General features: G+C 36.7%; 1 protein-coding gene across 1 annotated transcript in view; it reads left to right on the plus strand.

Annotated features, from left to right (window-relative positions):
* The window catches only part of TINAG (tubulointerstitial nephritis antigen), a 112,026-nt gene that overhangs the window by 46,470 nt on the left and 49,012 nt on the right, over positions 1–16,544 (plus strand). The window contains exons 7-9 of the mRNA XM_003404131.4: positions 1,178–1,358; positions 3,750–3,795; positions 6,944–7,067. Coding sequence (XP_003404179.1) covers positions 1,178–1,358; positions 3,750–3,795; positions 6,944–7,067 — 351 coding nt within the window. The remainder of the gene's footprint in view (positions 1–1,177; positions 1,359–3,749; positions 3,796–6,943; positions 7,068–16,544) is intronic.

Genomic DNA, 16,544 nt, shown 5'->3' on the forward strand with positions numbered 1-16,544 from the left:
ATAAAAGCATTTTAGGGACTTAAACATATAAATTATCATTGCAATTTAACCAAGCTCATCACCACAAATTAATGCATGTAAAGCAGTTTTTTTTTTTTAAGTGCTTGAGTATTTTTAATGGCCTTGCTTTCATCATGCGCTTTGCTCAGATTCTCCTACTCTGTTCAACACTATTGAATTTTCTTGAACCAATCCTACTAGATACTTCTTTGGTCAGGCCAGCCTTGAATATTTATAAACCAGTTCCATAGTTTTATGTCCCTTTTTATTTCTGTATATTCAATATAATTATATTAGATTTGGAACCAAATAGATGTACCTTGAAAAATACAAATTTGCTATATTCAGTTTCAAAATCAGAAATCAAAATTGTTTTCTATCTTTTGTATAATGTATAAAAAAGAAAAAAAATCTTTTTTTTTTTTTATAATGTATAAAAAATATATCTGGTAAATTTCCACTTTATTAACTTTTCATATGATATTGGTATTATAATATTTCCCCCAAAGTTTCATAAACTGCAGGCAGGTAACAATTGAAGTCTTATGAGAAGATATCTATGACTTAAAAAAAATAAAAAACACGCATTCTAAAACTTACATAATTTATCAGAACACCCCATTTGAGAATAATCAAATTTATTGTCTTTTTCAAATTATATTTTTCTACACATTATAATTATAGATTTAAAATGAAGGCATCCTTCCCGTATTATGGGAAACCCTGGTGGTGTCGTGGTTAAGTGCTACATCTGTGAACCAAAAGGTCTGCAGTTCAAATCTGCCAGGCGCTCCTTGGAAACTCTGCGGGGCAGTTCTACTCTGTCCTACAGGGTCGCTATGAGTTGGAATTGACTTGACGGCTCTGGGTATTAGTACTACCACAGACAGTATTCACAGCCACTTTCCATCTTCAAGAAAGACTATACTACAGACAGAATTATTTATTAAAACAAATTGAAGCAAGATGTTTAAAATTACAATAAAGAAATAAGAGGGGAATGGGGGGAGGGTAATATAATTGAGCTGCTGTATTGGAGTCAGTTGACATTTTGAAAATTATACACGTAAGTAGCCAAATTAATTGGTGAATGTTTGATTTAGTAACATTGAATATAGACAGGATATTATGGCATTTTCCTAAATATTACTTTTGCTTCTTTGCTTATTCCCCATAGACTGGTATCCCATGCATGCTATCCACTTTTCAAGGACCAAAATGCCAACAATAATGGCTGCGCCATGGCAAGTAGATCTGATGGGCGGGGAAAACGGCATGCCACAAAGCCATGTCCCAACAACATTGAGAAATCTAATGTGATCTACCAATGTTCTCCTCCATACAGAGTCTCTTCTAATGTAAGTCTAAGTGGGAAGAATGAATAATGTTTGATTTTCTCATTAATATGCATCTCTGCTGTTATTAAAACTATTTAAACATTATTTAAAACTACAAGTCGGAATCAACTTGATGGCAACAGGTTTGGTTTTCTTGTTTTTTTATGTTCTAAAATGCTATGTTTTCAGGTATAATTGTTTGATATTCTTAATAATGTATCCTTAAAGACTTCCAGTTTGGGTACGATACGTACACACACATATACACTTGACAATCACAAATAGATGGATAAACAAAATGTGATGCATATATACAATGGAATCTTAGCCATAAGGAGATATGAAGTACTGATACATGCTATGACATAGATAAACTTTGAAAGCATTATACCAAGTGAAATCAGTCCCAAGAGGACAAACATTGTATGATTCTGCTTATATGAAATAGATAGACAAGTGTATACAGTCCTAAGGCTGTTAGTGGTTACCAGGTGTGGGCAGGATGGAGAAGAGAAAAGGAGACTCTGCTTAGGATACACTGAGCTCCTATTAAGGGTGATGGAAAAAGTTGGAAATGGATAATGGTGATGGTGGCACAACATGATGAATATAATTAATGTCACTAAATTGTACATGTGAAGAATGTTGGTATGTCAAATGTTTTGTTACATACGTATTTACCACAATTTAAAAAAAAAAAAGGCTAAGGCAAACCCTTTCTCACTAATTTTTTGGGTAGTGGCTAGATGGACTGTCTTGATTTCATTTTATCGATCCTTTGCCTTTTTTCACACAATAATTGAAGTGAACCAAGTCATAAAAGGAAGAAAACCCCCTTGAAATCCGATTTATCATGTTAAAACCTAGGTAAATTTTACTCCATCATGGCAATGTTACCATGTCTTCTCATTTTCAGAGTATCTGAGCCTTCAGTGGCTTCCAGTTACCTTCAGAATACAGTCCAATATTCCTGCCATGGCGTACAGACCTTTCATGAGTTAGTTCTGATGTACTTTTAGAGATTCGTGTCTTGCCAGCATCCATCCCTTCTACTTCTCCTACCCTTATAATGATCCGATATACCGGACTACTGTCTGTTTCCTAGATATACCATGTTCTTTTATAGTTTATCTGATTAGCCATATCCTCTGACCCAAATTGTCACTTCACTGATTTCTGTCTGGTGAAATCTCACACATGCATCCAAGCCCAGGTCAAAACCTCATCTTCTCTGTGAAGTTTTCCTTGGCTCCTAGGCAGAATTAATTTCTCTATTATTTCCATCCATGGTACTTTGTGCTTGCTTCTGTATCATGATGCAATTATGCCTGCCTGTTGTTAGTTGCCATGGAGTCAATCCCAACACATGGCGACACATGTGTGCCAAATAGTACTGCTCCATAGCGTTTTCAAGCTGTGACTTTTGGAAGCAGATCACCAGGCCTTACTTCTGAGGTACCTCTGGGTGGATTTGAATCACTAAGCTTTTGGTTAGTAGTTCAGTGGTTAACCATTTGCTGGAGTGAGGTAGGCTCCTTATATCTACCTGCTCCACTAGAATGTAAATACCTTGATGACAGTGGTGATCGTTGTCAGTTGCCATTGAGCCAGCTCCTACTCATGGAGATCTTATATGTAACAGAACAGAAGGTCACCCTGTCCTGTGCCATCTTCATGATCGTTAGTATGTTTGAGTCTACTGTCGCAGCCATTGTGTAGTGCCTTCCCACCTAGGGGTCTCATCTTTCAGCACTATATTGAATAATATTCTGTTGTGATCCGTAAGGTTTGCGTTGACAAGTTTTCAGAAGTAGGTTGCTAGGTTGCCAGGCCTTCCTAGTCTGTCTTAGTCTGAGCATAGGTACAGATTAAATATTTGCTTCTATCATAGTTTTTGGTATGTACTCTGTGCTCAGTGGTATGTACAGATGAATGAATGAATGAGCAAATGAATGACCTGCCTTACTACTGAGTACTGCATTACACACTGGGTGGCAACATAGAAACACTGTATTCTGAAAACCTAGACTAATGTGCCCTACTAAACTATCATTTTGGATGGCTTTCGTGATCAAAAGAGTGGAAATAACATTAATTTCCACAGTTAAAACATGGTTTTGGCTTAAATTATTTTTTCTTTTTGTTCATAAAAAGGTATTATAATTCCTCTCCATTTCAAAAGTATTACTTAGCGATAAAAGTCAATGAAAGAAATAGATGTATCTTGTTTTAAGCAACTTTGTCATTTCATACGTGAATATTTCAAAGCATGTTTAATAGAAAATTTAATAGAAAATGCACTTTGGATTGCATAACGCATAATTGGGATCATGCAACACCTAACATTGTTTGCCAGACAGAGGGTTTAGTAAACTCTGGTAACGAGATGCTCAGTGATATTTTTCCTTCCAGGAAACTGAGATAATGAAAGAAATCATGCAAAATGGACCAGTTCAAGGTAAGCTTGGATGAGATATGGTGGTGTTTTATTAATTTCTTTAATACATGACATTAAATTTTAGCTTACCTAAAAGAAACTTAATAATAAACAGGAAAACTTTCACTTTCAGATTGTTCATGAAGGCTCAATTGTTCTAATATCAGTGCAATTAAGGAAGATATGCTCACTTATGAACTTCATAAGCTGTCATTTTTTTTTAAGAAGGCAGATGTATTCACAAATCGAACTAAAGGCTGTGCTCTTAGATATTAGTGACACATTTGATCAAAGTCTGCTAAGTCTTTCAAAAGTGATTATAGACCAAACAGAAAAACATGAAATGTGAAGTGCTTGATTTGCAGTGGTGCTCACTTTTTGTGTTCAATCATGTTTAAGAATCATGCATAATGTTAGATATTTTCTCACCTTCAGTTTAAATGGCTTAGGTAATGAAAAGAGGAAAAAAAAATTAGGATTAACAGTAGAAAAAAAGTACTTTGCCTTTTTTATTAGCTCATAATAAATCAAATAAGCCAGTATGACTTTTGTGTTTTGCAAAAGACTTTCTATTTTGATGAATTTTATAAATATGTTATGGATAGTAAACTAATAGTAAATGAGAAAATAATACAGTGACTTACTGTGCCTTGACTTTGATTTTTAAGATATCATTTTTGATAAATAGTTCCTTGCTTACTTATTGAAAATACGTTTTATTTTATACCAAGGGCATAGATAAAGATAATTAGTTCACAGCATATATCTCTGTACTAAACGTTGCCTTGACGTACATGGAATAGCAAATCCAGTGATGCCTACAATGGAAATTCAGGTTGTGAACTCTGAAAGGCTTAGAATATATTATCAGTGCAGGAGAATATAAAGTAACCCAAAATTAAATTAAAATTAATTTAAATAAAAAACATTGGTATATGGCCAGTTTTTGTTTTTCTGAATGCTGATCTAATTGCTATTGGTTTAATATCTAGCAGGAAACATGTATTTTATAATTGTGTTGGAAGAATTTTTATTGATCATTACCACAAATTGGCATTTGCTTAGAAAACAAAGCATACACTAAACATGTATTGGAGTTGATTTAAAAAATTCTGGAACCTTACACAAAATCCTAAACAAGTGGAGGGGAGCTTTTTTTCTCCCCCTCTTCCTTAAAATTGTGTAATGTGTTCACTGCTGTAAGACTGGAGGAATCTGTCTCTCAATGTTGGTTTCATGAAGTAGAGCTTGGTAACAAACTTAAAGTGGCACAGGCATTTGAACTCGGGGCTGAATTAAAAATTCCAACTTTGTGTTCGCGACTGAAATGACTTTGGACAATTTATGTAACTTCTCTGAATCGTCAAATGATTACTGCTGTTTATATTTTTCTTTCTTTTTTTTTAATCAGCCAAAATACATGCAGATCATGATTATTTAAGAGTGAGAATACCTGAGGTTAATTTTATGGTAATATACTTAAATGCTTGTGAATTCCTCTTGATGAATCAAAAATAAAGAAAATTTCAAAGCAATGAAGTCAATTATGTAAACTATGCAACATCTTTTAGCAAATATTTGTGGTGAACCCACTCTTTGCCAGCCTGAGTCAGGGGCTGAAGACAGGGCAGCAATCAAGGCAGGCTCCAGTCTGTTCTCAGGCCTGTGATAGTCCTGTCTAATGAGCTTGCTTGCATTTTCCCTGGAGTATAATCGCACTAAGGTAGCTAATACGATTGTATGCGAGTGGGTTTATCAAATCTGTTTTGGAGTCAAAAACTGAAGAGAGGAGCCACTTTTAAATGAATTTTAATGGCTTCTCACCCAATCTTTATTTGGTAATGTTTTACAGCAAATAAAAAAATATATTTTATTCTTGGTACTTAGAAAAGAGGTAAATCACAGGAGTTAAAGAAGCCAATGGCTCTGTAGAATAGAAAACGCACTAGCTACTTTTGTACATTTTTATAAATGGGTAGAATGTTGGTTGACTCATCTTGCTGTAGTGCTGTAGATTCAGCTTGCTTATTGTTGACTGGGCTAACATACAGCATTTCTTTCCCTGTCTCAATATAAACAAAGGTAAAAGGAAACAAAAAGTTAAAGAGTGCGGTGTGTATTTTTCTAAAATCTATAGAATTAAAAATAAGCATAAGCGTTGGCAAGAGAATAAAAGCAAATAGCTACATAAAGTACAGTTATAGAAATTATTAAAATCCTATGGGAATGTGTTTTATAGTAGATAAAAAAAGATTTAACTTCTTTCTGAGAATATTTGAGCAGCATCGGAAAAGGCATGGAACATTAAAAAATGGAATAAAAAATGAACATTAAAAAGTTGAGTTAATTTTGGAGTAGGAGCTTCATTTTAGGATTTATCAAATTCTAGCTCCTGTTTTATTTAAAATACATTTCAAAGTAAGATAGACAAACATTATCCACATTTATCAAGGTTTACGTATTTAGCCCCAACTAAAAATATCTTTAATGCATGTCTTCTAGAAGTTTAAAGCCATTACCTTGTATTGCTCAAGCTCTTCAACAAAGCGGCACATACGTAATACAGAAAAGGAATAATCTAGGTGAGAGAATGAAGTATAAGCTTTTCTTTTTAAAGAATATAACACTGACATAACTCTCCAGAGCTGGGAAGTTAAAATTTTGTCATAGTGTTCTTTTGCTTTTTATTCAAACTCATTCAAGGGAAGGCTTGTATTTACTTCTGAGGATTAAGAACAATTACTATAAACTGGGTTTGCTAGGCTCAACCTTTGCCATTTGTTTAATTCGAGTTATAAGAGGCTGGTGGTGATGCGCAAGGTTAATGGAGAAAAAGCAATCACCTGCCAAGCATGGTGGGTTTTGCTGCAAGGGGCTCAATTCTTGGTAGTAGTGCCTCTGTCAATTAAGACTAGATGGAGTTTCAAATGTGTAATGTGTACTTAAGTAATAGTCTAAATTGCCAAAAGTCATTTTTACAAGAAAAAAATGCAGCAAATTAAATTGAGGAAAGAAAATTAGACTCCTTTGCAAAATCCCCTCATAGGTTCAACACCCAGCAATTTACGCAGTAATTTTTCTGTGAGAATTTCTGTAGATTTTTAAAGAAAATTTAAAAACAAAACAAACAAACAAAACTGTCCTTTTATCCTGTTGGCTTTTATTTTAGCTATAATGCAAGTCCACGAGGATTTCTTCCATTATAAGACAGGAATATATAGACATGTTATCCGCACAAGTGAAGAATCAGAAAAATATCAAAAGCTTCGGACACATGCAGTCAAACTCACTGGGTAAGGCAATTTCTCTAAAAAAAAAAAAAAATTCTTTTAATGCTTTTGGGAAATGAACCTTGAAATGATTGTATGTAGTGCGTTTAAACCAAAAAAAAGAAAAAACCAAACCTGTTGCTGTCAAGTCGATTGGGACTCATAGCAACCCTATAGGACAGAGTAGAACCGCCCCATAGGGTTTCCAAGGAGCAGCTGCTGGATTTGAACTGCCAGACTTTTGGTTAGCAGCCTGAGCTCTTAATCACTGCTTCACCAGGGCTCCATGTAGTGCATTAAAAAAAAAAAGAAAAACACACCTGTTGCCATCAAGTCAATTGTGACTCATAGCGACCCTATAAGACTGAGTAGAACTGCCCCATAGAGTTTCAAATGAGCACCTGGTGAATTTGAACTGCTGACCTTTTAGTTAGCAGTCATAGCTGTTAACCACTATGCCACCAGGGTTTCCATGTAGTGCATTTAAAAGAAAAAAAGTGCATTTAGGTACCAGTAATTCTTCCTTGTTTCTATCTCCTTATTGAAATTCTCATTTTGTGTCCTGATTTCCTTTAGTTCATTGTCTGTGTTCTTTAAATTCTTTAAGTATATTTAATGTTGTTGTTTTAAAGTCCTCTGTTTTGCCCATTATCCAGGCTTCCAAATGGCCGCTTTCTATCTCTTTGTATTGTTCTTTCGATTGTGTTATTTTTCTGCTTCTTTGTGTGCCTTGTAATTTTCTGTTGACACTGTGACATTTGAATATTTGAATATTGTGATATCTCTGGAACACAGAATCTTTTCCTTCCCCAGGAATTGTAATTGTATGTATATATTTTTAATTTTATTATTTTCCCCTAATTATTGATGATTGCAATAGACTGCTTAGCAACTTGCTCTATTGTTGAAAAGTCTGGACTTCCAGAATGTGTATGGATAATAAAGACTGGAGCCAGAGCCCTCGTTCTCCTAGTGTTTTGAAGATTTCCTTGTACTTCAGGAATTGCTATTGTTACTTGATGTAGGCTGTAGTTGACTGTTTGTTTAGTGCCTTTTCCAAATTACTTTTTGTAGAGTATGAGTTTCAATTCTGTTATTGCTACAGTCAGTAAGTGGCCTGGCTTATTCCACTAGGGTGCACTCTGGCCCTTTGATCCTGCCAGCAATGACACAGCACTGAGAAAAGAAGAAATCTCCATGTATGTTTGGACCTTTCAGGGCCCCACTGAATCAAGCCTTTTCTACAAACTGTGAAACCCAAAAACCTTGGAGGAGACAGCCCCCACTGCCTGCCTTGGCACCAGAGAGCTGACCTGGGAACATGGATCACAGTCCCCACCTCCATGAGGGAGGGGGAGGATGCTGAGGAATGGGGGATATTAGCCAGTTGGTACATGTGGTTCACTTAGGAAAGATCTACAGCTTATTCCTTCGTTAAGAACATCCCTAGTTGATTTAAATGTCTGCTATGCTTCCGGAACCCTAAAATGGTTCTAAGAGCTCTTTAACGAGCAGTAGGTAATTTGGTGGAGAGGCAGATCTTTACAATTTTTTAATCTATCTCATTGCTTTAAAAATTTTAACTTTTACCATAAACACACCCAGCACAGGCCTTTCTCAAATTTCAGCCTTTAGAAGCCTATTATTTGTGACCCCTGAGGGTTTAAAAAGGTTGAGGTAAATTGCTCCTATTAGATTCTGGGAGCCTGCAGGCTATGCAAATTAGTTCTCTCCATTCCAGCCAGAAGTAGCAGGGACTGGCTATTCCCTGAGGACCTAGTTTCTCCTCAGTTTTTCTGGCAGCCCCTAGATAGATAGGAAGAGTCAACACAACAGTTTGGCAGCAAAAGCTAACTCTGCTCCTCACACTCCTGGGCCCAAAGGGGGCAGTTCTGAGCACCTGCAGTCCCCACTGCTACAGAGGCTAGGAGGAGGAAGTATATACACAATAAACTTTTTTTACCTCGTCACTTTATTCTTTGTTCAGCTTTCAGTTAGATGTTGTATCTCTTTGACTGGTTTCCAGAGTTCTGAGTTCCTTATTTCCACCACATTTTTTATTTTATTTTTTCTCTAGTTGTTGTGGGAGTGTGAGCGTGTTTAACTGCTTACGTTGCCATCTTGCCTCTCTCCCAGCAATTCCTCTTTGTATGAGAGGTTCTGTTACAAATCAAAAATTATCTAAGCTTTGTCACTCTTTAGTCTTTATTTTAAAGTCCAGTAAAAGAACAACTCAATATTCTGGGTGGATGACCACTTCCTTTCTATCACTTACCGGTAAATACTTCCCAATGATCTATTCTAAGGGAAAAGGAAATATATCATTTAATTAAATTCTACACATGGCATAATCAAGGGAAGGATGTGAATCCAAAGTATGTTATGATTTGGGAAGAAGGTTTTGAATGGAATTACAAATGGCAGAGGGTAAGGAGAAAGTTATTTTATATTTATGTGAAAATTATGGAGATTAAATTTATCAAATTTGTGAGTAAAATACATTTAGCTAAGCAAGGACAAACAGGTTCAAAGTTGTTTGGTGATTGCATCTCAAGAAAAAGTCATTTCACAAACAGGCCCTGCTCAGAAGGACAGTGCAGTCATCTGAGACCACTTCCCCATTGCCTTCTCAGTCTTATTTTGATCTGGCCCAGTCTGTAAACTCTCCTTCAAATTCTACCTCTAGTTAAAAAAAAAAAAAAAAAAAAAGCTACAGAAAAGGCTTTGCAGTTGTTGTTGTTTGTTTGTTCCATTTTTATCCAAAATGCTTGGCAATGGTTAAGTGCTTAGCTGCTAACCAAAGATGGTTTGAACCCTTCCAGCAGCTCCATAGGAGAAAAGATCTAGTGATCTTCTCCTGTAAAGATTTCAGCCTAGTAAATCCTAGACAGCAGTTCTACTCTGTTCCATAGGGTAGCTATGAGTTGGAATTGGCTCAATGGCAACGGATTTGTTTTTTTGGTTTTTCGTTAGATATATACCAACCAATCAACCAACCAACCAGTTCTTCTTGAGTGACCCCATGTGTGTCAGAATGGAACTGCATTCCACGGAATTTTTTGAAAGTGGATCACCAGCTTTCTTTGGAAGTGCCTCTGAGTGGACTCAAAGCCTTTCAGTTAGCAGCCAAATGCTTAACCATTTGTACTGCCTAGGGATCCAACTAATACAATGCTAATCAATAAATACACGATATTTTTCTGTTCAGTGAAAGAATGCTTTTTAAGCTAAAGTTCTATGATAGTTTTCTGTTCGTATTACTCATCTTTGAATGGGGAGGCTCGTTGTTGAAAAACAGAGTGGGGAGAACTTGGAGGAGAAAGCTGAGGCACTCTTTAGCTTTGACTCAATTTTCAACTCATGCTTAACAAATCTATTCTTTCTTTTGTCCAGGCAGCATGTCTTCCCTTATTTTATAGCTCTTTGCTGCTTTGTGCCTTTGCAGAGTGGCTGGAACTTTAGCAATACAACTGGGTTCCAACATGGTTTCTCCTTCAGCTGACCTCCCATGGGTTGTGTGGAATGGGACTGATATATCCCCAGATATTCATGGCTTGCTCATGGCCCGAGTTATAAAGATCTGAGGAGTGTTTCTGGACTGTCCTACATATTTTAGGGGCAATTATTTGTATTCAGGCTGGGGGGGTGGTCCCTGTGTGGTGCAAATAGTAAATATACTGAACTGCTAACTGAAAGGCTAGAAATTTTAGCCAACCCAGAGGTACCTTGGAAGAAAGGCCTGGCAAATGACTTCCAAAAAATCAAGTCAATGAATAGCCTATGAAGCACAATTCTACTCGGAGTCTACTCAGTGGCAACTGGAAAAAAAGAGTCAGAGGTGTGGAGTTTTGTGGGGAGTGTTGGCTCCACACTTATTTGGTACAGAACAAAATGAGCCCTTCAATTATTCTTTGAAGTTGTCATTTAGGGTTATGGCTATTTGATTCACTAAAGATAGAAGAGGGAGATGAGTTTTCTTAACTTGCTTTGTTTTGCTTTGCTTTTTCTACTCTTAATTGTTTAATGACTCTTCAGGGAGGGAAATGGATAAAAATGGCTTTATACTGCCCCTTTAACTGGAAATTAATTTCTACCTTAATTCCCTGCTTTCCCTTCAATTTGAAATTTCCATTCCTTTTAAATCTCTTCTATGTTTCATAATCATTTTTTTTCTTCTCTATTGACATCCTTGATCAGGAAAAACTTTCCCTCCACACACTAAATGATTTAAGTAATTTTTCCTCTCATTCAGAGAATCCTGAAAATACCAACATTTTTTATGAAGACTCTTTGGATTTATTAAAACTGATCATTTTTCTTTTGGTGGCACAAATGGTTAAGTGCTTGACTGCTAACTGCAAGGTTGGAAACTCGAACTCACCCAGTGGCTCTGTGGGAGAAAGACTTGGTGATTTGCTTCCATAAAGATTATAGCTATAAAAACCCTCTGGGGCAGTTCTGTGGGGTCACTATGAGTTGAAATCGACTCCTTGGCACCTAACAACAACAATAGCCATATTTAGCAGTGCTGGTCATATTTTCTTCACTCTATTCCTACATTCATCCATCCCAGAGTTGAACAAGATATGAATTATGTCTATATTTAATCATTCATTCTCTGTGTATTCTCCATATTTAGTTTATCAATTGTAGTAGTGTGCTCACTTTTGTAAAGTTCTAGAAAATTGGCATCTTTTAAAGTTCATCTTACACATGTAACATTTAACAAGGCTAATTTTGCTAGTAGGCAAATAGCTTCCAGAGAATATGTTTATTTTTTTCAGAAATATTTTAGGTCGTCTGGGTGTTGTTAGGTGCTCTAGAGTGGTTGATTTTAATTCATTTCTCCATTAGTAATTCCTGTTTTGGTAATTACCACATTCAGGAAATTAATGCATCAGTGAATTAGAGAGTAATCAAATAACCCAAGAAAGCTAATGTTCCTTATCAGAGAACTTAATATACTCCTACAGAGTACCTTACAAATTTTTCTCAACAAATTCTATTTGCGCAATTTCTGTGGAACACAAAGCTATTAGATTTAACTTACTTGAACAAGTGAGCTCGAGCTCCTTTCAAGTGCCCAACACTGGGGAGTACAAGGAGGATGAATACATAATCCCTGCCTTTAAGGAGTTTAGGGAGTGAGGCAGACACATACACAGTTGATTCTAGCGTAAGATGATAAAGGCTATATCCTCCCACATGAATAAACTACAGGATTGCGTTAGGTAGATATGAGCTTGTGATGTCTTTCTTTGCTCTTAATAATCTCATTTCATTCCTCTTTCCATGACTATGTCCATCCTCACTATGGATACTATAGTTATAGAAACATTTTATTGAATGAAAAATGTCATATGATTTATAAGTTTCTCTTTTCTATGTGTTTGACAAATATTAAAAGTGTATCCATGGTACTCCTGGTATTGTGCTGGGCCCTAGGCATGGTAAGCAAAATCAAAACATTTCCTTTCCTCATGATGCAGCTAGTTATTGAACAAAAACATATGATAAATGTAAAATTATGATATATTTTATAAAGACAGAGTGGAAAATGGTAAGAGGGCATATGATCGACTTGATCTGGTCTTGGGATCTGAGAAATGTCCCTGAGGAAGAAAGTGTGAGATGAGATTTATGGGTTGTACAGGAAGTGACTAGGTAGAGAGGAGAACATTCCAGGCAAAGGGAACAACTCGTGCAAACTCGTGGTTAGAAGTCTATAGGACGTTTGTATGCTCTCAGAGAAGGCTAGATTTGCTGAATCTCAGAAGACAAAAACTTGTAGGCCTTGTTACAGATTTTGGTGAAGATATTAAGGATTTTGTTAAGGATTTTAAGAGCAAAGGGAGTCATTGAGTTGTTTTAAATAGGAAGGGGGCATGATCTTATTTGTATGTTGTAATGACGGATCTGTCTGTGAAGACTTTGATATAAAGAGGCTAATTATGGTAGGCTAAGTTAAAGATATTAGTCTGGACTTGGAATGATGTTGGAAAGTTGGGGAGACATGGGTGGATTAAGTGATATTTAAGGAGAAAAGCTAGCAGACATGATGTGGATTTGGAATGGAGTGTTGGGAGGGAGGAGGCAAGGATGGCCCACTCTTAGAATCATGGTTTCATGAACTGGATGGACAGTAGTGCCATACATTCAGATGGCAAAAAAGTTCACTTTTGGATCTGATGATTTTGAGTTTCTTTGAGATGGAAAAATGCAGATACCAGAGCAGGCAGGTAGATATACTGATCTCAGTGCTAACCCACAAAAAAAAAAAAAAAAACCCAGATCTCAGTACTAGAGGAGAGGTGAATGTTGAAATGGGTGGGACTGGACAGAAGAAAAAGAAAAGAAAGGTTGAGACTAAGTCATAGGGAAATCTAATATTTAATGACTGGCTAGAAAACAGGAGAGGGCAGTGAGGTTTAAAAAAAAAGAAAACGGAGGGAGAGAGAGTGATATTATAAGATCGCTGAGAAACTATAAAGCTGAAAGGGTTGGGATCCAGAGAGTATGTGTTGAGATTAGTCTCAGAGAGGAGAAGGAACAGCTTCTCTACTGTATCAGTAGAGAAGATAGAGAAAATAAAGTTACATAAAAAATGCGTTAGCACGTGAGGTGGTGGTAAATTGAGGAAAATTGTTATCAGATGGCTTCTTTTATCTCCAGAAAGTAGAAAGTAAGTTTATTTATAGAGGGAATAGGTGTTGAACAGAATGCATTGTCAGAAATTTGCAGAGAATAGAGATGGTTTGCAAAGGTCATCGTGCAGTAGAGAAGAGGGAACAGAGGAAACTGGTAGAATTGCCACACAGTGGTGATGGTACCAATCTGCCCTCCTTTGTGCGCTTTCAGCAGTATGGCCAGCTGCTTGGGTGTACACAAAGAAAAAGGGTATTTGAGTTCATCCAAAGGCTGATAGTTTTCCAGATGGGTGCAATGAGGAGCCAGGAAAAACAAGAGGTTTAGGATATTACTGAAATGACAGAAAGCTTAATATGACTGATGAAAGGAAAAGGTCAATGGATTGGAGGAAAAAGAAATCAGTGGATTAGACTATGATAATTCTAATCTCAGTAATTTTATGATTCTGAAATTTCATTTTTTTGCTTGTTAGATTTTTTATGATTATGAGAAAATAAAAAAAGTAATCACATCACAATAAGGCTAAGCATACAGCATTATAGACCCATTATACTGTATATTAGGTGTTTGATTATGTTGTGATATTGCCTACTTTGTAGTCATCATAAATCTTTGATACATATGTATGTATGCATAAAGATACTAAACTTTTTTTTATATTTAGCAGGGTGTACTTACTTACTTACTTAGGATAGTATCAAAATAATGCTTCAGAGTTAAATTCCAAATGCACTTTTCCCATATTTTTCGTATGTATTGTAAATAGCAAGCATTCCAGGAACATAAATCATTATTTAGTGCCATTACAAATTACCTTACTTAGCTTTATTGGGGCCACCACTTGTTTCTATTTATTTATTTATTTATTTTTCTGTCATCCTTTCTGAATAACAAATGAGTGTGCAGCCTGAACTTTTATGCTACGTTATTTTTAACCCCTGGCAAATTGATACATTCTGAGCAGATGTTTTCATTAGAGGTTTTTAATGCATGGGAAAGTCTAAGACAGTTGAATGAATATTCCTACTACACTTATTAAGCAAGTGCAAACAAATGTGTGATAATTAGTACAAAATTAGTACAGACAATGCAAAAACATTTAATTTGGGTGGTAGGATGTCTTTCAACTTCAAAATACTTAGCTCTTTCTTGCACTTTATAGGGGATGCACTGGTTTGAATAAAAGTAGCTACTGCAATAAATAAACATATCTAATGGTTAAAAAATATTAATAGAAGCTTATTTCTTGCTCACATAATAGTCCAAGATGGGTGTTTCTAGTTGTTGGGTAGCTCTTCTCCAAATGGCTTCAGGCACCATGTCAATCCATCTCATTGAGGGGCTTCCTCTTTTTCACTGACCCTGTACTTTACCAAGCATAATGTCCTTCTCCAGGGACTGATTTTTCCTGATAACATGCCCAAAGTACTTGAGATGAAGTCTTGCGAACCTCCCTTTAGAGGAGCATTCTGGCTGTGCTTCTTCCAAGACAGATTTGTTCATTCTTATAGCAGTCCGTAGTATATGCAATATTCTTTTCCAACACCATAATTCAATGGCTGTGACCTTTGGAAACAGATCTCTAGGCCTTTCTTCCAGCACCTCTGTGTTTGGTTTTGACCACCAACTTCCAGTTACAGCTGAACACATTAATCATTTGTGACCTTCACGGTACATGGTAGGTACTTAATAAATGTTAGCCATTCTTACTTTTAGGTGCTTGTTCCTAGCTTGAGTGGGAGGTATATCATCAGTAACTATTATTTTATCTTTCCCATTCCACAAGGTTATTGTGAGGACTAAATGAGATGTTGTTGTTGTGTTGTTAAGTGTTGTTGAGTCAGTTCTGACTCATTGTGACCTTATATACAACATAACAAAACACTGCCTGGTCGTGCCCCATTTTCCCAATTGTTGCTGTGTTTGAGCCCATTGTTGCAGCCACTGTGTCAATACATCTCATCGTGGGCCTTCCTCTTTTTCACTTACGTTTCACCTTACCAAGCATGATGTCCTTCTCCAGGGACTCGCCCCTCCTGATAACATGTCCAAAGTACATGAGACAAAGTCTCGCCATCCTTGCTTCCAAAGAAGCTGTACATCTTCCAAGACAGATTTGTTCATTCTTCTGGCAGTCCATGATATATTCAATATTCACCAACACCATAATTCAAAGCATCAGTTCTTCTTTGATCTCTCTTATCCATTGTCCAGCTTTCACATGCATATGAGGCAACTGAAAATACCATGGCTTAGATCAGGTGGACTAAATAAATAATTTCTTTTATAAGGATCGGCATAAACCTGGTTCTTATGAGGTGGAGGTTAAAGATGTCCCAAATGTCTAACTTTTCCAGTTTTCTGTACCACTCCATCATCTCTAACATCAACTACTCCTCCTCCCCTCAGAACTCTCTCTCCTGTCCTTGGCTTCCATAATTCACTGCGATGTCTCACAGAACTCACGGACCATATTAAGGAAATGGCTTACGTGGTTTTGGAGGCTTGCAAGTCCCAAATCCATGGGTCAGGCATAGGCTTCTCCCAACACACATGGCTGTAGGGGGTGATAAACCCAAACCAGCAGGTCAGACCGTAGGTTGCTGGTTCACAAGGCTGCAGAAACTGGTGAATCAGGCTAGACAATAGGCCACTGGCCCATGGGGCTGAGGAAGCTGCCAAATCCCAGAATCAGCAGGTCAGAGAGTAACAAACCAAACGCAGTATTCAGAAAGTAGAGAGAGAGAACCCCACCAGGGCCCCCACATATATTCATTAGTTATAGGCTACACCCCAGGGAAGGGCGTACTTGAGTAAGGGTGGGACTTGAGGTACACCCCACACCAATCCTGT

The sequence above is a fragment of the Loxodonta africana genome, chromosome 1, assembly GCF_030014295.1.
Source record: "Loxodonta africana isolate mLoxAfr1 chromosome 1, mLoxAfr1.hap2, whole genome shotgun sequence".
Lineage (NCBI taxonomy): Eukaryota > Metazoa > Chordata > Mammalia > Proboscidea > Elephantidae > Loxodonta > Loxodonta africana.